This window comes from Phoca vitulina, unplaced genomic scaffold, assembly GCF_004348235.1.
Source record: "Phoca vitulina isolate PV1807 unplaced genomic scaffold, GSC_HSeal_1.0 scaffold13, whole genome shotgun sequence".
Classification (NCBI taxonomy): domain Eukaryota; kingdom Metazoa; phylum Chordata; class Mammalia; order Carnivora; family Phocidae; genus Phoca; species Phoca vitulina.
Genome location: NW_022589716.1, coordinates 15,843,842 through 15,868,477, shown reverse-complemented (window position 1 = coordinate 15,868,477; position 24,636 = coordinate 15,843,842). Strand labels below are relative to the sequence as shown.

Sequence of the window (24,636 nt, the reverse complement as noted above, 5' to 3'; positions counted from 1 at the left end):
AGACAAAGGAGGGGCAGCAGGGGGTGAGCATAGCAACAAATGACATGAAAGAGGCTAACCTCCTGTTTTCACAAGAACCCTGCAATTTAGGTATTAGCCCCATTTTACTGATGAAGCAACTAATGCTCTGACAACTTATTACTTGCTCAAGTTTCACAGATGGTAAGCGGTAGAACCAGGATTTAAAGCTAACTCGGCCTGCCTCCATGGCCTGTGCTCACTCCGGTTGCTCTTTTGGGATGCCAGGGGGTGACAGTAATGGCCCCTGTGACAGGGACAGCTCTCCTCTGACACCGCCACTGCTCTTCCTCCTACAGGAAGGATGGCACTGCCATCAGGCCTGCTAGCAGCAACCAGGGTGTGGGCAACTTTCTTTCTCAGCCACTGTTAGCCTTCCATTTTCCCTTGATCCTCCTCTGTTTCCTAGTGTACTTTTACTTCCACTGTTATCTCCTTCGAGAATTAGGGATTTCCTGGCTTCATTCTCCTGCCAACACTCACAGTTACTTTAATCTGTTAACTGTTTAGACGTTGACGTGCACCTTGTTGAATGAATCTTAAGTGCAGGTTGCCCATTATAAATGCAGTTGCCTTGAAAAATAATGTGGTGTATAAGTGAAGCCAAAGGTTGCTTTTTATAGATGTTCTGCAAAAGCAAATAGGCCCTTGTCATTCATAATGAAGGTTAAAATGCCCTGAAATTTAAGATCAGCTGATGCTCCTCTTTCAGAGGAGGTAAGAGAAGCACTTGGATGTTTAAATATACAATCATGTGAAAGTGTTGTCACCACTGCAGACTTTGCTTTGCAGTTGCCATCTTATCACATCTGAACTACGTTAACTACAGCCAAGTGTTGCTACATTCAGAGCTACTCCTTGTCCCTTTGTTCCCTTTCTTCAATTAAGAGAAAAAAGAAGAAAAGATGTTGAAATGACTAATATTCTAGTACCAAGAGCGTCACAGACCAAAACAGGTGATTTTTTGCTTTTGCTATAGAAACAGCAGTAAAAAAAAAAAAAAAAAATGACCATAAACCTTGCTTTTAAATGATTCAGTTATTTTCTTTTAGACCATTGGTGCCATAATAGACATTCTCCTTTTAAGTAAACAAGGAATAGAGCATCTATTAATGCAGATTTTTACTTGACATAAAGTTTTTTTTTAAAGCTAAGTCCAAGCCTATTAGAAAAATAAGGATTAAGTGGGTTTTCCTAAGATGTTTCTGGAAGTCCACTGTCTCTAGACTCAGTCATATGATTTTGCTGTATAATTTGGCCAACATTAATTCAGTTAATATTTACTGAACACCTACTATATGGCAGGCGTCTGCTAAACACATTGCCACCTCCCTCATATCCTGGAGGAGAAGGCAGAGAAAAGCAAGTACATAAAATACTTACATATTTTGGTAAGTACTCTGAAGGAAACAGGCAAAGGATTAACCAAGGAGGTACCTGCTCTTAGATAAGGCATAAGGATATTTAAATGTTAAGACTTGAAGGAGGATGAATAACTAGCCACGTGAAGAGCAAAAGGAAAAGGGTACCCAGAGAAAGAAAAAGCCTGCACCAATTCCTGTTACAAGAACATAGCAAGCGTGAAGCTGGAGAGTAAGAAAGAGGGACAGTGGCGTGAATGAGGTGGGCATTTCCACCCCTCCGGATCCATGCACTGCCTTCTCTCATGTGCTCTGTGTCCTGAGAGGTAGATCCCTTCTGTTCCTCCACATCATGTCGTGTGAATCACCCAGATATGCCCTTCATCTCCAGACTTCTCAGTCAGTGGGAAGTACCAGCAAGAGCTCAGAGGGAAGCAAGAGAGAATTCAGGGTATTTCTTCCCTTTCCTTCTGCAGGACCCCTCCTATGAAGATCTAGTTTCTCTGGCTCCAGGAATGGTAATGGCTGCCCACTGTTATCTTTCAGTGTCCAACCATCCCTTGTTTATTCCTTCAACCCTGCCCATAACTCTGTAAAGAGTTGTTTCATGAGTCTTTCCATTTAACCCATGTAGACTGAATTTTGTTTCCTTTGAAATCCCGGACTATAGAGAATGAGACCTGGTGAGTGAGGCAGGATAATTTAAGGGCTTGTGAGCTAGGAATTTAGATTTTTGTCCTCAGAGCAGCACGAAGTTACTGAAATAAGACAGGATAATTGGTCCCCATTCAAGATGCTCACTCTGGCCGCTCTCAAGGGTCTTGACTGGGGATAGAGGAAAAGAATGGAATCAGGGAGACCAGCTGGAAGGCTATGCAGGCAAGACACATGGTGCTTGGACCAGAGGGCAGTATAAGAGTTAGAGAGATGAGTGGATCCAACATAGAACTGATAGACTTGCAGAGAGGAAATATGGGTCAAGAATGACTCTTAGGTTTCTGGTTTGAGCTCCTGCGGGGTAGTGGTGAGGATGCGGAATTAGGGTTTTTCTTTCTTTCTTTCTTTTTTTTTAGTTTTTATTTAAATTCCAGTTAGTTAACATACAGTGTAATATTAATTTCAGGTGTACAATACAGTGATTCAACAATTTCATATATCACCTGGTGCTCATCACAACAAGTGCACTCCTTAATCCCCATCACCTAGGTGACCTCCCCTCTGCTAACAACCAGTTTGTTCTCTATAGTTAAGAGTCTGTTTCTTGGTTTGCCTCTTGATGGGTTTCATTTGCAATGTCTGTGGAATATCCAGGAAAAGTTTCAAGTAAGCAGTTTGAAGTTCAAGGAATGAGTGAGGGCTGGAGATGTAGATTGAATTGTCAACACAGAGATAACATTTAAAATCAGAGCAGGGAGTGGAAAATTGTCCCCATGGAAAAGAATGTTTAACAGAGAGAGAGAGAAGAGAACCCAGAAGCTCCCAGATATAAGTCTATAGGAGCTATTTGAATGCACATTTTAATTCTTCCCCAAATATTAAATAATATATAAATCTAGCTTTAGGGAAAGTAAAAATGGAAATAGTGAATGCTACAGAAATCAAATGTGAAAATGCTAGGTATTATCTTCTCCCCATAAAATAATCTTGATATCTAATTGGATATATTTTTTAAAAGAGCAGTAGTTTTGTGCCTTCTGGGAACATTGCCTTACTTTCTGCTTTGAAAACTGGCACAAATGTAGCTCATGTGACCACTTTCGTCTTGTGCTGGAAACTTGTGAATTGACTATAGAACTGAATGAGTTAATTTGCTGCTCGTTTCTAAACAACAGGATTCAGGTGATGAATTCTATGTGTTGTCTAACTTAATTGGGAAATGTGTTTACATTGATAAGCTTCCAGCCTAATTCCAGCCTAATTCAAATGAAGGAAAGCTTTCTAATTTCACCTTTCATTTACTAAAATTTTTTAAGATAGAAGAATGTATAAAAATGGCACCAATGTGTCAATCCATAATAACCAAATCTGTTTGCTTTTTACTTCAAAACAATCATTAGGCCCTACAATAAGACATTTCTTGGTGGTTTTCTTTAGTTCCTCTACAAATGATCATCCTCTGACTCCAGGGACCTATAGATTTTAGTATATGGCCTCCCAGCTTGTATATTATAGTGCTGAACTGTCATCCATAGCATCCATTAGAATGTTATTGACAAAATGTCCACTCGTATTGAACTAAGCACTCGATAAACCACTATAAGTAAATTGTTGTGCTCTTACCTCGAAGGATGGTCTATTGATTCCCCACACAAGTATGGGCCTAGCAGCACAACCCTAGCTACAGTTCCCTTGTGGTACCTGTAAAATGTTGCATAATGTCTTTTTTGAGATCCCCAGAAGTAAAGAATTCTTTTAAACATTTCTTTTTTATATATTGTTGTCTGTGCAGATTACTTTTTTTATTTCACATAGTAAACTGCTAATCATTGCTTGTCCTTATGGGCTAAAACTCTTCCATTTATAAATTATATTACATAATAAGAGCAGTCCATGCCCATAATGGGAAACTTTGGAATCATTCTCCAAATATAACTGCATCTAATAATTCTTTTGTGAGTACTTTCAGAGATTATCTGTGTGTGTGTGTGTGTGTGTTTGATATTATAATTTTTTTTTCCTCAAAAATAATCATACCATTTATATTTTTTGGAAATTGGTTTGGTGTGGTGAGAGCGGAGCTTTCTACTTTTATCTGTCTTGGGAATCTTTCCATGTTGCTACTTATTAATTTGTCTCATTCTTTTTAATAGCTGCCATATGTATCATTGCATGCGTTTAGCATAACATATTTATCCAAAATTTCCCTGCTTGTTTTTCTGTCTGTGTTATAATGAGCTTCCATATAAGTGTATCTTTACATACTTGTAAAATCTCCATTTAAACACATGTGAGATTTTTATGTGAATAAGAGAATATATACGTTACCTAAGGGGTCACAATCTCCTACGGCTATAGTGATACATTCAGGAAAGCAGAGGTGAAGAGGGAGAGAAAATCTGGAGGTGTTCAAGGACATTTGACAAATTTCCCCCCTTGTTGGATACTGTCAAATTTCCACTGAAGGTAACTTACAGCAAAATTTTTAAACAACGATAACAACAACAAAAAACAAAAACAAAAAAAAAGTTTTTCAAGACTGTAAATAATCAGAAATCCCCAATAATCAGTTTGTGTAGTATTTTATATTGATAATTGAGCATCTAACTGATTTGCAATTTGTGAAAAATGTACTTTAGTGCCAAATATCTTCTTTATAGTGGTCTTCAAAAAGTGATCATTTATGATGATACCATTCAGTTCAACAGAATAGTCAATTATGGAACAATACCCTAACCTTATGTATAAACAAAAGGCTACAGTGCATTGGTGTTGTATATCCTAAAATACAAGTGAGTTCATTGACAATTTATGGCAAGATATATTTTGGGGGGGGGTAGGAGAATGGGTGGTATGAGTTCCATAATTTGACAGAATTCTCACTTTTATGTTAGAGAACTCTAGTACCCAGGCCGTAGCTTTTCTAAGGAAGGTGAATGTTGCTTGAAAACAGATGATCTTGAAGAAAAGAGAAAACCCAATAAATTAGAGCTGACAAATCAATTAAATGCATACACCTGGAGGAGTAATATCCTATATTTATAAAGTACTTCACAGTTTCTGAAGTGTTTTCATGGTCATTTTCTCAGTACAATGAATGGACAGATGTTATTATCCCCAATGAGGAAGGAATTGAGACTCCAAGAGGTTGACTCTACTCCCTGGAACCCTTTGTCTTTAGTAATAAAGATGTAAATATTAGTGTAGTAGTTTCCTAGGGCTGCCATAACAAATCACCACAAACTGGATGGATTAAAACAACATAAATGTATTGTCTCACAGTTCTGGAAGTTAAAAGTCCCAAATCAAGTTACCAGCAGGGTTAGTTCCTTCCAAAAGCACTGAATGAGAATCTGTACTATGCCCTTTTCTGCTACCTTTTCTGAGAGTTGCCAGCAATCTTTGGCATTTCTTGGCTTATAGATGCATCATTCCAATTTCTGCCTTTGTTGTCACATGGCACCCTCTCTCTTAGTCCAAATTTCCCTCTTCTTATAAGGATGCCAATCATTGGATTACAGCTCACTCTAACGTAGCATGACTTTATTTTAATTTGATTATATCTGCAAAGACCCCATTTCCAAATAAGGTTGCATTCACAGGTACCAGGGATTAAGGCTTGAACATATCCTTCTGGGGGACACAGTTTAACTCACAACAATGACTATGGAGCATTGAATGAATATTTTCCAGGAGCACAAGAGCATCACCAAGAAAGGTGATGCTTACTCTTTTCTATACCTTTCTGCTATATTTCCACTTACCCAAAGCCCCATCACCAGTTAGTGATTGAAGTACTAACAGTTTTTTTTTGTGGAGATATAATTCACATACCATAAAATTCTCCCTTTAGGGTGTATTATTCAGTGGTTTTTAGTGTATTTCACAGAGTTGTGCAACCATCAACACTGTGTAATTTTAGAATGCTTCATCACTCCCAAAGTACCTGTATTCATTAGCAGTTACTCCCTGCTACCCCTAGCCCTTTCTTTCCATCTCTAGGGATTTGCTTATTTTGAACATTTCACATAAATGGAATAGTCTTTTCCGTTTAGCTTCTTTCACTTAACATAATGTTTCCAACATTTGTCTATGTTGTAGCATGCCTTTAGTCCTTTTTATGCCTGAATAATAATCCATTGTATGGATCTACTGTATTTTGTTTATTCACTTATCAGTTGATGGACATTTGAGTTGTTTCTACTTTTTGGCTATTATTAATAATGCTGCTGTGACCCTTCATCTACAAATTTTTGCGTGGACATATGTTTTCAATCCTCGTGGTTATATACATAGGAGTGAAATTGCTGGGTCATATGGAACTCTACATTTAACTTTTAAGGAACTGCCAAACTGTTTTCAAAGTGGCTGTACCACTTTATACCCCCACCAGCAATGTATATGGGCTCCAATTTCCCTACATCCTCAGAAACACTTATTGTTTGTCTTTTTTATTATACCCATCCTATGGGTATGAAATGGTATCTCATGGTTTTAGTTTTCATTTCCCTGTTGGCTAATAATGTTGAGCATATTTTCATCTACTTACTGGCCATTTATATATCTTCTTTGGAGAAATATCTATTCAAATTCTTTGCTAATTTTTAAATGGAATTATTTCTTTTTATTGTTGAATTGTACGAATTCTTTATACATTTTGGACACTAGACTCTTACTAGATATATGATTTGTAAAAATTTTCCCCCATTCCATCACTCTTCTTACTTTCTTGATAGTGTCCTTTAAAGGACAAAAGTTTCTAATTTTTAAAAATGTAGTTTATCTATTTTTTCCTTTGTTGCTTGTGCTTTAAACATCATATCTAAGAAACCATTAGTTGATTGAAGGGCATGAAGATTTTCACCTATGTTTTCTTCTAAGAGATCTATGGGTTTAGCTTTTATATCTAAGTCTTTGATCCATTTTGAGTTAATGAAAAAAAAAAAAAACTCACCGCAAACTAAGAGAAGAAGGGAATTTCTTCAGTCTGATAAAGGACATCTATGAAAACATATAGCTTATCATACTTAATGGTGATAGACTGAATGCTTTCCCCCTAGGGATCAGAAACAAGGCAAAGCTGTCTTCTCTCACCATTTCTGTTCATCACTGTATTGGAGATTCTAGTCAATGCAATAAGGCAAGAAAAAGAAATAAATAGTATAAGGCATCCATATTGAAAAGGAAAAAGCAAAACTGCTTATTTGCAAACAGCATAAATGTCTGTAGAAAAGAAATTGAGTTCCACAAGTTTGAAGAATATTAAAATCAATATACAAAAATCAGTTGCATCTCTATTTACTAGATAGAGCAATCTGAAAATGGAATTAAGGAAACAGTTCCACTCACAGTATCATCAAAAAGAATAAAATGCTTAGGAATTAGTGTAAGATTTGTATTCTGAAAATTTTAAAATACTGCTGACAGAAATTAAAGGTATAAATAAATAAAGAGCCATTCTATTGGGAGATTAAATATTGTTATGTTGAGAGTTCTCCCCAAATTTATCTAAGCTTCACCAGCAGGTGATTGTTTTTTTATTTTGGGCTTGTTTGGTTTTTTTTTGTGGGCTTTTTTGTAGAAATTGATGAACTGATCCTAAAATGTATATGGAAATTCAAAGGTGAATAGTAGAACAGTTTTGTGAAAGAACAAAGGTGGAGGACTTAAACTTACTGATTTCAAAATTTACTATAAGGCTAGTGATCAAGGCAGTATGGTACTGGCATGAAGAAGACAGATCAGTGAAGCAGAATACAGAAATAAAACCTTACATTTATGGTCAGTTGATTTGTTTACAAAATTGCTAAGGCACTTCAGTTGGGTAAAAGAATAGTCTTTTCAGCAAATGATGCTGGGACATTTGGATATCCATGTGCAAAAAAATTAATTTAGAACCTTACCTCACACCATATACAAAAATCAGCTCAAAATGGATTGTAGACCTAAATGTAAGAGTTAAAAGCATAAAACTTCTGGAAGAAAACAGTAGGAAATCTTCATGACCCTGGGTTAGGCAAAGCATTTGTAGATATGACACCAGAACACAAATAATAAAAGAAAAAATAGTAAATTGGACTTCATAAAAATTTAAGAGTTTTGCATTCAAAAGGCACCATTAAGTAAATGAAGACAAGCCTCAGACTGGTGAAAGTATTTGCAAATTGTATATATGGTAAAGATCTTGTATCCAGAATATTAAAAGAACTCACTGTTTGTTAATAAAAGAAACATCTCACCCAATTTAAAACTTGGTAAAAGATTTGAATAGGCATTTCATAAAAGCAGATAGATAAATGGCTAAAAAGCACATAATATTCTCATTAAGGAAGTGTAAACTAAACCATAAAGACTGTTTCCATAATTTGGATATTATAGATAATGCTGCTATAAACATCAGGGTGCATGTATCCCTTTGAGTTAGTATTTTTGTATTCTTTGGGTAAATACCTGGTGGTGCAATTGCTGGATCTTAGGGTATTTTAACTTTTTCTTAACTGTAGAGAACTGATGGTTACCAGGGGGAAGGTGCATTGGGGGATGGGTTAATAGGTGATAAGGATTAAGGAGTGCACTTGTTCTGATGAGCACCAAGTGTTCTGTGGAACTGTTGAATCACTGTATTGTACACCTGAAACTAATATTACATTATCCATAAACTAACTGGAATTTAACAACTTAAGAAAAAATTTTTAAAAAAATAAAACCAAAATAAGATACTACCTCATACCCACCACAATGGCTGTCTTCCTGGGTATATGCCTAAGAAACATGAAAATATGATCACACACAGAGCTCAACATGAATGTTCTTAGTACCATTATTTAGATTGGCCAAACCTGGAGACAAACTACAATTCCATCAACTCCATTGGTGAATGGATAAGCAAAATGTGGTATATCCATATATTACAATACTGTTCTGCAATTAAAAAGTAATGATACAGGCTACAATATGGATGAATGTCAAAAACATTGTGCTCAATAAAAAACGTCACATGCAGAAATTTTATATTTTATATTCCATTTATATGAAATATCCGGAGAAGGCAAATGTTTCCAGACCCAAACCAGATTCATGGTAGCCTGGGGATGGGGATGAGAGTGGGGATTGACTGCAGACAGGTATGTGGGATCTATTTGGATGATGGGAATGTTTGACAACCAAATTCTGGTGATGGTTGCATAACTCTTTAAAATACTAAAAATGTACACTAAACTTGGTGAATTTTATGGCACATAAATTGTACCTCAATACAGCTGTTTTTAAAAGGGGGATCAAATGACATTCAGAGAAAGATTCAAAGAGCACCAGTTATTGATGTAAAGCAATACATGTGAAATGTGCATTGTAAAGAATGCTAATTATAAAAAGAGGTCTACCTTGTGTTTTAATAAGTATATGAAAGCATCTTAAGTTCAGCATTCTGAATTTTTCTATAAAGGACAAAAGAATCCTCAATGAATTTAAACTTCAGCAGAAGGGACCCAGGAAAAATTGATGGAATAAAATTCCCTGTGGTGATTATGAAGCATAGGAGTGAATGCATAAGAGAAGCCTTCTGCATGGCGCCATCTTCTGTATGACTTTAAATTTCAGTGCACAGCCATATACGCAAACATCACTGCACACATTTAAATATACTATTTTGCAAACTTACTCTTTTCTTGTAATTTATACTTGGAGTTATTTGGTAGCATCACTGAAGGTGTGCATTCAAATTTGGTCATTTTTAGGTCATGATAAGAAAAATGAATATCATTTTGGCTTTAAGAACAAATAATTCTAATAAATGAATCTAATCATCAGAAGCCTGACATCAGTTTTGCAAGTTCATTCTAACCTGAAGTGAACATTCCGTGGTTGTAAATGATTGTACGTACGGAAGAAAAGTGAATAGGTAATCTAAATAGACAAGTTTATCTACGCTATTGGATGGTTGCTACCATTTACTCAACTACTCGCTGAGGTTGCTATTGTTAAAAAAAAAATTGTCAATCAAAGATGAAGATATAAAAGCAAATTGGAAATTGAATTGGAAAGTAATTTTACTTTCAAATGGTTTGCAAATGTAGATGTTAAGTTTGGAATGAATGTCGTTAATGACCATAGCTGAGAGAGTTACACACCTGCTGATCACTAGAATATTATAATAAATGAGGTTGATTTTCCTGTTGACTACCCCATTTTTTTCTCAACATGATCTCATTACTTTTTCTATCACATTGCTGACCCTTAGCTATGAATGCTCACTTACAGATATAAAAATGTATTAACTTATATATGGTTTTTTTAACAAAAAAGTATCTAAGTTTAAGAGAAGCAATGCCAGTGTTGTTTGTCTTTTTCTGCTTTGTTAGGTCACAGGAGGTTTTAGATGGTGAAAATCAAGTCTGTATTACAACTGAAGAGCTGTTTTACAAGCCGCCTTCCTTACAGCAACTAAATTGTCCCCAAAAAAGCACATGAGCACATGAGCATAATGAAGCTTTTAAGTAGGCACACATAGGCATTTATATTCTCTATCTCTCATGAATGACTAATTTTAATTTTTTTTAAGTAGCAATTCAGCTTGCTTTCAGAACCATTTAAGCTTAACACATGATTTTGTTTTCCCTCCAAAACCAACTATTCTTGATTATGAGATAGGGAAGGTTTGCATATTTATTTTTGCAAAGACAGTAGAATAAGTTCTCATCACCATATGAGTGGCTTAGTCTTAATACCTCTGTCCTAAACTGGGCACATGAGCATTTAGAAATTCTTCCGGAGATCAGAGCCATGATGGTTAGATTTAACTGAGAACTATCTTGTGTAGACCAAAACCTGACCTCCACAAGGGCAAAGTCAGGCCATGTACCCATTGTGTGGTTCTTTTCAGGCCTTACAGGCCCGGGGTGTGGGGCGCTACCTTTCTTAATAAATATTTTAGTTAGTAGAAAATTAAAGGCTAAAAATACACAGCCACCCAAGATGATGGTTAGTACTTAGGTAGTTTTCTGTATGCCTGGCATTGTTCTAAGCATTTTTCTTATATTCACTTATGTATGCAGTCCTCACAACAATCCTATGAATACTATTATTTTCTACATTTTATTAATAAAGAAACTGAGGTACAAAAGGTTAAGATGCCCAGTGTCACATAACTAAGAAATGGTGAAGCCAGAATTTGAACACAGAAAATATGGCTTTAAAATTATTGCTCTTAACCATTACAGCTTATTTTCACACTTGTTGATAATGATTAGTCTAAAATACAATTTGGGGCACCTGGGTGGCTCAGTCAGTTAAGCATCCAACTCTTGATTTCGGCTCAGGACATGATCTTGCGGTCATGAGATTGAGCCCTGTGTCAGGCTCTGCACTCAGTGTGGAGTCTGCTTGAGATTCTCTCTCTTCCTCTGCCTCTGCTCATGCTCTCTCTCTTTCTCTAAAATAAATAAAAATCTTTAAAATAGTAACAATCACTAAAAAAAAAGTAGTAGTACTCAAAAACTACAGTCAACTCAAGACAACACTGATGATGAATTTGTAATAAATTATCCTTCCCCCAAACTGCAGAAATCCATCTCTTGTGTTTGTGCATGTACATACTGGGAACTTCTACAAATTACCAAACATTTCAGGGCAGTTAGATTTCTTTGTGGAATTTAGAATGAGAGACTTCTTGAAACTCTAAAATGGGCTTTGGAATACCAAATTCTAGTAATGTTTTTAAACTCAATTAGAATGTTACTAGCAAGTGGTAAAGCTGAAATATATAGGACCACATGTTACTCACCCATGAAAACAAAGGAAAAGATTTGCATATTTGCATCAGATTATGGCCCATAAAGTGGGCTATAGTTACTGACCTAGAACACCAAAGGGGAATGAAAGAAATTCAGTAATAGAGGTTGAAAAACATGCTGTGGTAAGTAAAAAAAAAAAGATGTAATTATATTTAATTTGGAGATCTGAGGTGTTTTCCAGGAAGAGGTGGCATTTCAACCCAAACTGTGATGGCCGAATATAATTTCAGTTGGCAGAATGAGAGAAGGGACTTTCCAAGGGAAATGCATAAGCAAAGGCATGGAAATATGAAAGGATGGAGTATGTTTAAGTAGCAAACATGCTGGTATTGTCATTGTGGCAGCCCACTCCAGTGTTCCATGTCACATCCTCTGGGTCCACCTCTGATATAAGCTGCGACTGCAATGGGTGGTTTGGAGCAAGATTGCTTGGATAGCATCCCATATCAAGTGCCATCCAGGACCTTCTTTGATGCTGTGGGAGCCTACTACTCTACCCACAGACAGGCATAGCTTGGAAATACTAGCGTGGTAAGGCCCCCTGAGGGAACCCTTAACCATTGGGGGTTAGAAGTTAGTGGATAGAGGCTCCCACCTCCTACTCCTCAAGTGGACAATTCTGGAGGCATTCTGTACATGTCTCCATGGATGTTCTGGTGGAATGGAGCCCCTGTAGTCTACAGCAGTGTTGTTGACAGTGCATTCTTATCTTGGCTTTTCCTCTTTTGTTGTCTTACTCTCCCTCTTCTTCATTCCTGCATCATGGAATCTCTTGTCCAATAAAACACTTGTACCTGTGTCCTTTTCTCAGCCTCTGCTTTTGAAGATGTGCTTCCTAAAGAAGCTGCACAGCACAACCAGGCGTATGAGATTGTGCAAAGGCTTTGATTGTCAAACAGACTCACAAGAATCAGAGATCTTAGCCAGTACTAATGTACACATGAAGCAGAAAGAGATCTGGAACAACCATTGCAGCTCTCCAGTTCTTTCTAAATGCACTTTGGCCCAGATTTAACAGAGACTTCTCTAAGCAATATTTGAGAGAACAACACCTGAGAATATTGCTCACGCAAAGGAAGCTCTTACACTTTTAGCTTATGTGACATTTTCCAAGGAACCATGCCCCATAAGTGCATGGATTCCAAGTTTGTTAACCATAAGCAATCTTAGAGAGATTGGGTGCATCCTGCAAAAACAAAACAAAAAACCCATTTATTAAGGACTTTCCCTCTAATAAACACCACTGATGTATTTGTCAGAGGTCAGTCATGTTTACAAGGAGCTTTGGCTGGTTACCTTTCTCCTGGAATGAATGCCCTTTAGTAAAGGGGTTGAATGGATTATAGGCCAGTTACTCACTTCTTTCTTCCTAGTAAGCATAAAACCCTTCAAAAACACTAAGCCATACACTGCCATCCTTTGGAATTGTCAGATAGACTTGTAAATAATGTACCTTTATTCCTCTTGCTTTATCTTTTTAGATAGATTACTGGCTCTGCCACATACTAGCTCTGAGACCATGAACAAATGGCTTAATGTCTCTGAGCCTCTCACTACATTGGTAAGATGTGATTATTAATTTCTATTTCAAAAAAATTGTTGGGAGGAATAAATGAGATAACATTGGTGAAATTGAGTGGAGATTCTGGCATATGGTAGGGATTTAGATGTTGCTCTTCCATTTTTCATCCTTTTAAGTATAGCCTTGATATCTGCCCCATCGAGCTCTTCTTGATATCTCATGTTAACCTGGCCTTATTCTGCAATTTCACTCCTTGCTGATGTTCTCACCTGGTGTCTCTGCAACCCCCTGGTTTCAGTCTTGCACTCCTTATTATATGAAGTCTGACAAAAGCAGAGGGTACATTGAGGAATGTGGTGAAAAGTGATAATGGAGTAGTGACCAAGAGTCAGATTTTGGAGGTCCTTGAATAACCAGATAAGGAACCTTGGGCTTTATTCCTTAGGCTATAGAATGCCAAAGAAATTGGAGCCAAGGGAAGATATTCAGTCCCCATGGCTCGTCCACATGAAGAATGGACTGAGAGTCCATGTGTGGAGGCAGAGTCCAAGTGTGGACGCAGAGAGACTAGTGTATTCAAAGCAACAGATGACTAAGCATTGTGGCTATAGAAAACCAAAGAAGAAACAGACATGAAACTACTAGAAGGGAGGGTGACTGTGACAGGATCTGACAGCTAATTGGAATAGTGAAGCCCAAATGTTCAAAACAGGGAACAATCAGTGATTCACGGAGGTCCTCACTAATAACTGAGAGGATTATGAGGCCTATGGTGGGAAAGTGAAGTGATCTTTAATAACTGAGAGGATTGTAACTATATGAGGCCTATGGTGGCACAGTAAAGTGACCTTCAAGAACATAGAAATAAAGAAAGCAAGATTAGCCTATGAGCTTGTAATTGTAAGATAATAGTTCCTGGATCAGAGAGGTTTTTTTTGTTTGTTTGTTTTTTACAAAATTTTAAAGGAAGATTTTGCCAATGGAAACACATGAAGACAAACATGGGCTCTGTCCATCCAAACACAGTGAAAGATAGGAGTCTTAGCTACCAGATATTAAATATTTTGTTAAATAGGAGCAAAAATTATTCTACTATGGATGTGTTTAGTCACTATCTACCCAAAAGAAAGTCAGCATGTGGTTAAGAATGTAGGTACTAGGATCATTTAGATCTGAGTTTAAATCTGGATTCTGCTAGATGTGTAACTTTGGGAACTAAAGCTTCAGTTTCCTCATCTGTTAAGTAGAGATAATAATAGTAGGCATCTTGTAAGGTTTATGGGAGCATTAAGTGAGGTAATGCATATAGAATACTTAATACAGTGTTGGCATATAGAAAATGTTCAATAAGTAATTAATATTTAATAATAATATTACTACCTTTCCTTTGGGGAATGCATACATCTAGTACTGAAGCGTAAGTCACTTGTTCTGATTATATGACAAAAAAAAAAAACCTTCTGATGCTTGATAGATCTTTTTTCTTTAGATAAATTGCCACATTCTAGCAGAGTACACTCATCTTGCTAGCTTTGGATCATCCTTTCAGGAGGCTTTATATGGGTCATGGTTGTAAGACATATGTTTGTGACCTATTGGGTAATTGGATCCAGACTGGAATCCAGAATTGAGTGGGAAATGGTTTTAAAAGAGTGAGAAGGGGAGAAGAGAAAGGGTACATGATTTTCATCAGATGAACAAGTATTGTATTGAAAGTGTTTAGCTGTGGTTCTGTGAGGATGAACACCAAGGCACTCTTGTCACTGCTAACACAGCATGTGGCAAATAGTGGCCATTTGGCATAAACGAATTAAAGAACTTCAGCCTGTTATGGTAGTGACCATACAGTCATATCACTGAAATGGCAGTGGATTTTAAAGAGACAAGTTTTAACACTCTGCTACTTACTAGCTGTATTTCCATAGACTAGTAGCTTCCTTAGTTTCTGGAGTCTAGTTTCCCCATCTACAAAATAGAGAATGAATACACTGCCTTCAATGAAGGATTTTTGTGAAACTTAATAAGATAATGTCTATGAAGTGTGCTAAAAAACAGCTACTGAAGACTGGTTATTTTTTCCTCCCACACTGAAGTATGATTTCTACATATCAGCTACTTCCATAACTCTAGTACCTTGTGTTGTGCCACTAAAGCATTGACTGAATGCTAGTTGAATGAATTAATGATATCAGGAAGAAAATTTGAATAGGAGACCTTGAAGTTGGAATAGATATGTTGGTTATCATAGTGGAATACGTTTAGTTTTAATTTAATTTTGCTCTCTGGGTAGATAAAGTTACCCAGAATGGTAGCAGGAGAAAATTCTGATCTAGGTGCCAGAACTGCCCAGAAAAAATGAAAGAATGCCCTAAAGATAAATAGATGATAGGTCAGTATGGAGTAGACTTGGGGAAAGTAGTTTTTAATTTTTTTAAGTTTTAAAATAATAAAATGCAAGTGCATGTAGACCATTCACCAGTCATATGCTGAATCATACAATGTCTTGTTACATTTTTTTAGAAAGGAAACTTTATAAAGTATATTCTCTGACCACAATGGAATGAAATTAAAAATCAATAGCAATGCAATATATAGAAAAGACTGTACTGTTTGGAAATTAAATAGCACACATCTAAGTAGTCCAAGATTCAAAGAAGAAATCATAATGGGGAATTAGAAAATATTTCAAACTGAATGAAAATTATAATACAACATACCAGAATTTGTGGGAGGCAGCTAACATAATGCTTAGAGGAAAGCTTATAAGTTTTAAATATTTGTATGAGAAAAAAGAAAAGTTTAAAATTAAGTATCTAACTTTCCATCCTAAGAAGCTGGGGGGCGGGGGGCGAAGAACAAATTAAACCCAAAGTAACTAAAAGGAAAGAAATAAAAATAGAACCAATAATCAATAAAATTGAAACAAAGAATAGAGAAATTTTACAAAGCCAAGAGTTGTTTCTTTAAAAAGATAAAACTTAATAAACCAAAGCAGACTGATTAATATAAAGAGAAAAATCACAAGTTACCAATGTCAGGAATGAGAGAAGGAATAGGACTACAGATCCTACTGATGTTAAAATGATAATAAAGGGAATAATATGAACAACTTTATGGCAGTAAAGTCACAATTGTTTATCAAAACTAAAACAACAAAAATTAGAAATCTGAATACCTACTAACCTATTAAATTGAATGTATAACCAAAATCTTCCCACAAAGAAAACTTCAGACTTAGATTAATTCTATTAACATTTAAACTAGCACCATTTTAAACAAATTTTCAGACAATAGGGAGGAAACACTTCCCAAATCACTTTGTGGGATTAGCTTAACTCTGTTATCAAAACCTGACATAGATATTATGAGAAAATTACAAACCAATGTCCCTCATGAACATGGATGTAAAAATCTTCAACAAAATGCAAGCATAATTGAAATTTATACCAAGAGTACAAGGTTGATTTCACATTTGAAAATCAGTATAATTCAAAATATGGACAGAATAAAGGAGAAGAACAATAGAATCTGAATTGATGCAGAAAAAAGGCATTGACAAAATTCCACACCCTTTCATAACTTAAAAAAAAAAAAGAAAAAGAAAAAAAGACTTTTAAAAAGCTAGAAATAGAAGAGAACATATTAAATCTGATAAAGGAAACCTATATCTAACATCACATTTAATAGAAACATAGTGAATATTTTTCTCCTGTGATCAGGAACAAGGCAGGGTTTTGTGTGCTTATCACTCGATTTACTATATGCTGGAGGTGCTAGCCAGTGCAGTAATGCAAGAAAAAGAAATAAAAGGTATAAAGATTGCAAAAAGCAGAAGTAAAAGTCTTTATTCACTGAACACATGATTATATATAAAATCCTCATGAATCTACAAAACAACTACTAAAACTAATGTGTGAATTAAACAAGGTCACAGAAAGAATTATATACAAAAATCAGTGGAATTTCTATATACTAGTAGCATTTGGCTGGTGAATTTTTAAAATTCGTTTTCAATCATGTCAAAAAACAAAATACTTAGGAATAAATTTAACAAAAGATGTGCAAGATTTCTAAAATGAAAACTACAAAACATTGTGAAAGAAATTAAACAAGGCCTAAATAAATGCAGAAGATATATCATGTAAGTGGATAGGGTGACTCAGTATTGTGCTCCCCAAATTGATCTGTAGATTCAACACAATCCAAAAACTCCCAACAACATTTTTATAGAAAATGATAAGTGGATCCTAAAATCTATGGAAAATAAGGAGCAGACAAACCTGAACAAAATCAAGTTGAAGAGTTTGTCTAGTTTCAAGACCTACTACAAATCCACAATGACTGAGGCAGTTGCCATTGGTGGAAGAATGGATAAATGAAACAAATGGATCAATGGAAAGCCCAGAAATAGATCCACACACTCATACATATATATTCAATTGATTTTCAACAAAGTATCATGGCATTTCAGTTTGGAAAGGAGAATCTTTAACAAGTATGCTGGGACAACTGAATAAACATACAGAAAGAACCATACCCACTACCTCACACAATTCACTGAAATTAATATTGGATGGACTAAAACTATGGAGATCTAGAAGAAAATGTTGGAAAGTACCTTCTTTGCAGCTTTGGGCTAGGCAGGGATTTTTTAGGACATAGAAAGTACTAATATAAATGTTGATAAACTGGACTTCATGAAATTAAAAACTTCTGTTAATTGAAAGGTATCATTAAGCTAATTTAGACAAGGTGTATATGAGTTTCTGTGCACTATTCTTGATACTTTCCTGTGAGAAATTATTTCCAAATAAAAGGTTAACAAAAGATATCATTCTGATAATAGGGAAGAAAATAATCACAATGCATATGTCTGACAAAGGATATATATCCAAAATATATAAAGAACTCTCAGAATTATCAGAAAACAACCCAAAGAAATCGAACAAATGACTTAACAGCCATTTCACAAGACATGCCAGTAAACACATGTAAAAGGGGTCAATGTCATTATTCATAAGACAAATGCAAATAAAATCGCAATGATATCCATTCATACCAACTAGAATTGGCTAACATTAAAGTCTAATAGTACCGGGGAGCCTGGGTGGCTCAGTCAGTTAAGCATCAAACTCAGTTTCAGCTCAGGTCATGGTCTCAGGGTCATGAGATCAAGCCCTGCATAGGGCTCCATACTCAGCGCAGATTCTGCTTGGGATTCTCTCTCTTCCTCTCCCTCTGCCCCTCCCCCTCCACGCTTGCTCCTCTCTCTTTCTCTCTCTCTCTTTCTCCAAAACAAAAAACAAAACAAAACAAAAAAAAAACTTAAAGCCTGATAGTACCAAAAGTTGGTGAGAATATGGAACCATTGCAACCATTTTGGAGAATTATTTCTATAAAGTTATACCTATATAATCCCATTCCTAGTTATCAAGAGAATGAAAATACTTGTCCACAAGAAGACTCTATGAGCATATTCAGACAGGTTTTATTTATGAGAAACCAATACTGGAAACAAATGCCCATCAACAACAGAGTGGATAGATAAATTGTATAGCCATGCAAGACTCAGTTAAAGAAAGGAACTATTGGTGCGTGCCACAACATGGATGACTCTCAAGAATGTCGTGTTAAGTGAAAGAAGCCAGTCACAAGAGTATATGCTACACCATTTCATTTATAAGAATTTCAGGAACAGACAAAACTTACCCATGATAATAGATATCAGGAGTTGAGGACTGACTAGAAGGGGCCAGAAAAGAACTTTCTAGGGTGATGGAAATGTTCTATATTTTGTTTGGAGTGGTGATTACATCAGTGTATACATTTATCAAAGCAAATGAGATTGTACTCTAAAATCCACATTTCAGTTATACATATTTTACCCCAGTAAAGAAATAAAAGAGGGGCGCCTGGATGGCTCAGTCATTAAGCATCTGCCTTTGGCTCAGGTCATGATCCCGGGGCCCTGGGATCAAGCTCCGCATTGGGCTCCCTGCTCGGCGGGAAGCCTGCTTCTCCCTCTCCCACTCCTCCTGCTTGTGTTCCCTCTCTCACTGTGTCTCTCTCTGTCAAATAAATAAAATCTTAAAAAAAAAGAAATAAAAGAGACTGTAACTATTTGTTTTTAAAAGATATCCATTCATATGCAAGGTAGAATGTTGACTCTCTAATAGCTTCCTTTTGTGAACAATAAATTTATAAACCTTGGCTAAAAACCCTGCATGATTTGGCTCTTGCTTACCCTTTCTACTTCATGTCCCTTTTTTACCTCCCAGGTCCTACCTAACCCTGCTGACTTTACTGTCCAAAGTAGGTCATTTCTTGATATTTTCTAGTTCAGTCTTTTCTTTGTCATCTTCATTGATTTAAGATAATTTGTATTTATTTTGTCTCTTTCTCCATTTTTACCTTGTTTTTTTCACCATCATGTTCCCCAATGTAGTCCCAGGATATTTCCTGGCTCAGTGAGTATTTGTTGAATATGTGAATGAATGAATGAATGAATGTTCCTGTCGTTTTATACGTTGATAAAGTGGTAGTCTACTCAAACATTCCTCTGTTTGGAGTTACCAATTCGAATAAAAATGACAGTCTTATCTCTGTAAGCAAAACAAACCTTTAATAAAAGTGTCTCAAATGAGTTTTTGGTTGATGCAACCAAACTTTTTGTATAATGCAAGGGAAGTTTTTCATCCCTTTCCAAAATCCCTACATAGTCTTTCCTTCTATTCCCTAATCAGAGTGTCTTACACAAGAGACCTAATAATATGACAGTGCTTTCTTTGATCCTGTACCCTATTGGTAAAATGTTTGAGCACACTAACCACATAGGTACATTCATTTATTTCAAAAACTAATATGTTGCTGTACTGCTATATAATGAAACATGCACAAAAAATAACATTTTAAAAGGACAGGAGGAAAGATAGTTCTAACATTTTCCTCTGTACTAAAGCGGATGATTGTGTACCACCCCACCTCCACTTGTGCTCATCCCACTTTGCAGACACTGCCTTAGGGCAAAAATTATACTACATTTTCTTATACATCTAAATATAAAACTATGGTGGACTTAACCCTTTTGCATCTTACCCTTACCTCTGACTCTGGATCGAAAGGATTTATTGCTTTTTAAATGAAGTTATGGTGGGGTGCCTGGGTGGCTCAGTCATTAAGCGTCTGCCTTCGGCTCAGGTCATGATCCCGGGGTCCTGGGATCGAGCCCCACATCGGGCTCCCTGCTCGCCAGGAAGCCTGCTTCTCCCTCTCCTGCTCCCCCTGCTTGTGTTCCCTCTCTCACTGTGTCTCTCTCTGTCAAATAAATAAATAAATATCTTTTAAATACATACATACATACATGAAGTTATGGTATTTTTTAGTGCAGGTAGAGTAGAATTTTTAGGCCTGGGACACACTCTGAAATCATCTCATCTAATTTTTACTCTACTTAATTTTAACATTGTTCAATAATAGTTTTTCTACAGAATATGTATTTTAGAAGGAAGAAATAATGAGAATAGAAAAGTAGGAAGGGGAGATAAGAGAGGTATAGAAAAAGGTATGTTGACTTTTAAAATAATTAATTACTCTATAAATATTGGTAACAGTTCATTTGAATGAAATGTTGTCACCTTGGAGGATTACCAACTGTAGAAAATTAGCAGTTTGTACATCTAGATAAAGTGCTAAAAATGGCGGAAACATCACTATTCTCTGATAAAAAGACAGTCTTTAATGAGCATCAACTCTACCATATAGCAGCCTGAGACACGTTTGGAGATTTTAAGCCTGCTGTGTTACCTGTGAGACCTAAAGGAAGCAGAACATAAAAATGAGCCTCTATCAATTTGAATCAAACCTAATCTTTGTGATCATGGCTGTGGTCTAAATCTATTAAAGATGTTCAGATTCAGTGTCCTTGGTATCACTGTGACTTGACCTGAATAGTGAGCAATAAACTTGTGTATTATAATTCTGGTTTGAAGATATGTGCTTAGGAAGTGAAACCGACAGTCAGTGTTTTGTGTCTGTCTCTAAGCAGACTAAGAGCCTATATAAAATGACAGGTGCATTTTTAGGGAAAGAAACCCATAATGTTTTCCTATTTAGTAGGTGACAGTATGTCCCAAGATAACACAAGCTTAAGGGGCCGGAACAAGCATGGTTATTAAAGGCTAGCAGTTTCTCAGTTCATACAAATTGAATTTTTTTTGTAGGCTAGAAGACTGTAGAAATCTAGTGTAGAGTACTGAAATAAATTAGCATATTAAGTGAATTTATACATTCAGGCTTGTGAGCACTTTGAATTTAAGGAAGAAATTTTATTACTTCTTGAGAGGAAAAAGGCAATTCTTAAATTCTGTGTTTGATCTCCCTATTGCAAAGGGCCTGTGTGATAAATTATATCATTTTGATGATTATCCAAAGTAGTAGATATTATATTGATGGGAATCTTTCTCTCTTCTTTCTTTTTTCAGAATTACTGATTTAGGGAACATTAAAAGAAGATTATATTTATCAACGGTCCATAAGGAACTGTCCTCAACTCCTCTTCATGCAAAAATCCCACTCTTCATGATCAAGCGCAAAATTGTAAGTGTCACATGAATGTTGCTTAAAATATTAAATTCAATTCAGCAAATATTAATTATGGGCCTACTCTGTGTATAAAGCACTTTATTAAGTACCATGGTCATATAAAAATGAATAAAATTCATACTCTTCCTTTCTCTTCCATGAAAGAGCTTAAAATCTACTAGGTGGGAGAATATAATTATTTGAACATCTAGAATATCACTAAAACTGTGGTGGGAAGCACAGTAGAGAGAGAAGGTCTACCGGTACTATGAAAGGGAAAGAAATCCATTTGACTACAGGATGAGGAAAGGCTGCTTGAAAAAGACTACATTTAGTTCGGCCTTTGAAGGACTGTAAGATTTCAACAGGTAGAGATAGGAAGCCAAGCATTCCAAGCAGAAGTAACAACATGAACAGAAGCATGAAGGCTGGAAATTGGTACGTATTTGGAGAAAAAAGAATGATTAATCATTGTTGCCAGATTTTTTTTTTAATAGCCTTAAGGAAACATCAATCCTACAATACAACAGTCAGGTATAGGTTGGGAGATTTTAGGCCTATTGTGTAACCTCTAAGACCTAAAGCAGCAATAAGGTATGAGTAGATAAGCAATAAGCTACAGGCCAAGAAGTTTGTTCCTGATATGACTGACTAATCTTTCTCAAATTTTAATTACTTCAGTACTACTCTCATGACTTTACCATGTTTTTGTACTACTTGTTCTAATATGTACTTAATACTTTCCTTTAAATCAGCTTGCCTCTTTGGGGGCTTAAATACATTTATTTTGAAAGAAGTCTTTAACCACTTCCTCAAATACACAGACACCAATGTAAGGAAGGATCATGAAAAGTCAGGTAAATATGACACCACCAAAGGAAACTAATAAAGCTTTAATAACTGATCCTAAGGAGATGGAGATCTGTGACTTGTCAAACAAAGAATTCAGAATAGTCCTCTTAAAGAAGTTTAGTGACCTACAAGAACTTACAACGAGACAACTAAATAAACTTAGGAAAACAAGCCATGAACAGCACAAGATGTTTGACAAAGGAATGGAAACCATCAAAAATAAACAGAAAAATACAGTAACTGAACTGAAGAATTCAGTGGAGAGCTTCAAAAGCAGATTGAACCATGCAGAAAAAAGAATCAGTGACCTAGAAGACAAGAAAATTGAAATTATCCTGTTGGGAGTAAAAAAGAAAAAGCAATGACAAAGAGTGAAGAAAGCCTATGGAAATTATGAGACACAAGGAAAATAAACAATATTCACATTATGAGAATTCCAGAAGAGAAAGAGAAAGGGACAGAAAGTATATTTAAAGCAATAATGGCTAAAAACTCCCCAAACCTGGGGAGAGAAATAGATATTCAGGTCCAAGAGGCCCAAGGGACACCAAATAGGACTACACAAACATATTATGATTAAATCGTCAGAAGTCAAAGAAAGAATTTTAAAAGCAACAAGAGAAAAGAGAGGTTAAAAGTTACAAGGGAACTCCCATAAAGCTATGGGCAGATTTCTCAATAGAAACTTTTCAGGCCAGAAGAGATTGTGATGGCATATTCCAAATATTGGAAAAAAATTAAAAACCAACAAAGAATACTATACCTGGCAAAGCTATCTTTCAGAAATAAAGGAGGGATAAAGACTTTCCCAAACAAACAAAAGCTGAGGGAAATCATTACCACTATATCTGCCTTACAATAAATGCTAGAGAGAGTTCTTTGAGTAGAAATAAAAGGACTCCAACAACATAAAAACATAAGAAGGCAGTGTAAAACTCACTACAATGGTAAATGTATAGTCAGAGTAGGCGTCTGTAATAGTGGTACATAATTCATTTACAATAATATTAAATTGCATTCACCCTTCTATGTTTAAGTATTGATTTCCTTATTCATCTAAGATTTTTTAGAGTTCAAAAATGTGGTTTCAAAGAGTTAAATCATGGGCTCCTGGGTGGCTCAGTTGGTTAAGCGACTGCCTTCGCCTCAGGTCATGATCCTGGAGTCCCAGGATCGAGTCCCGCATCGGGCTCCCTGCTTGGCGGGGGGTCTGCTTCTCCCTCTGACCCTCCCCCCCTCATGCTCTCTCTCTCTCATTCTCTCTCTCTCAAATAAATAAATAAAATCTTAAAAAAAAAAAAAAGAGTTAAATCATATACGAAACCAATACGCCATTCTGTGTGTGGTTAATAAATAAAATCTGTCATTACCTTGCTTTTGTGAATTCAGTCACCTTTGTCAGTTAACTAATTGAAGTTCTGGATATTTTGTTAAAATCTGAACTGATCATTCTGTACATGGATATCATCCACAGACACAGAGTAGTATGCCTTTCATCTAGTGATATTTGTAGGAATACAGTATTTGAAAATAAAATATTATCTTTTTTACAAGTAAACCTTGATGAGATAGAAAGTGAACTTGACTGAGCCATATTTCGTATTTAATAAATGAGTCAGATGAATATGTGCCAGTGGCACCAGATATCTAATAACATAAGAAATGTACTACTTAAACTAAAAAATAAAAATTAAAAAATTTAAAAAGTGTAATAGGTCCTGTGGGGCAGTGTTCTGTAACTCATCTACCTCAACTTCCCACCTTCTAGTCAGATAACTCAATGGAGAATAGTTACATGTAGTTTTTAAAAAATCCTCGTGTAAAGAAAGCAAACCAGTCACTATTTTAGGTAACT

At 35.9% G+C, this 24,636-nt stretch overlaps 1 protein-coding gene across 11 annotated transcripts in view; it reads left to right on the top strand.

Annotated features, from left to right (window-relative positions):
- Positions 1 to 24,636, top strand: part of CFAP20DC (CFAP20 domain containing) — a 255,001-nt gene that overhangs the window by 57,921 nt on the left and 172,444 nt on the right. For all 11 annotated transcript variants that reach the window (XM_032411643.1, XM_032411646.1, XM_032411639.1 and 8 more), the window contains one exon: positions 21,830 to 21,944. In XM_032411643.1, coding sequence (XP_032267534.1) covers positions 21,830 to 21,944 — 115 coding nt within the window. The remainder of the gene's footprint in view (positions 1 to 21,829; positions 21,945 to 24,636) is intronic.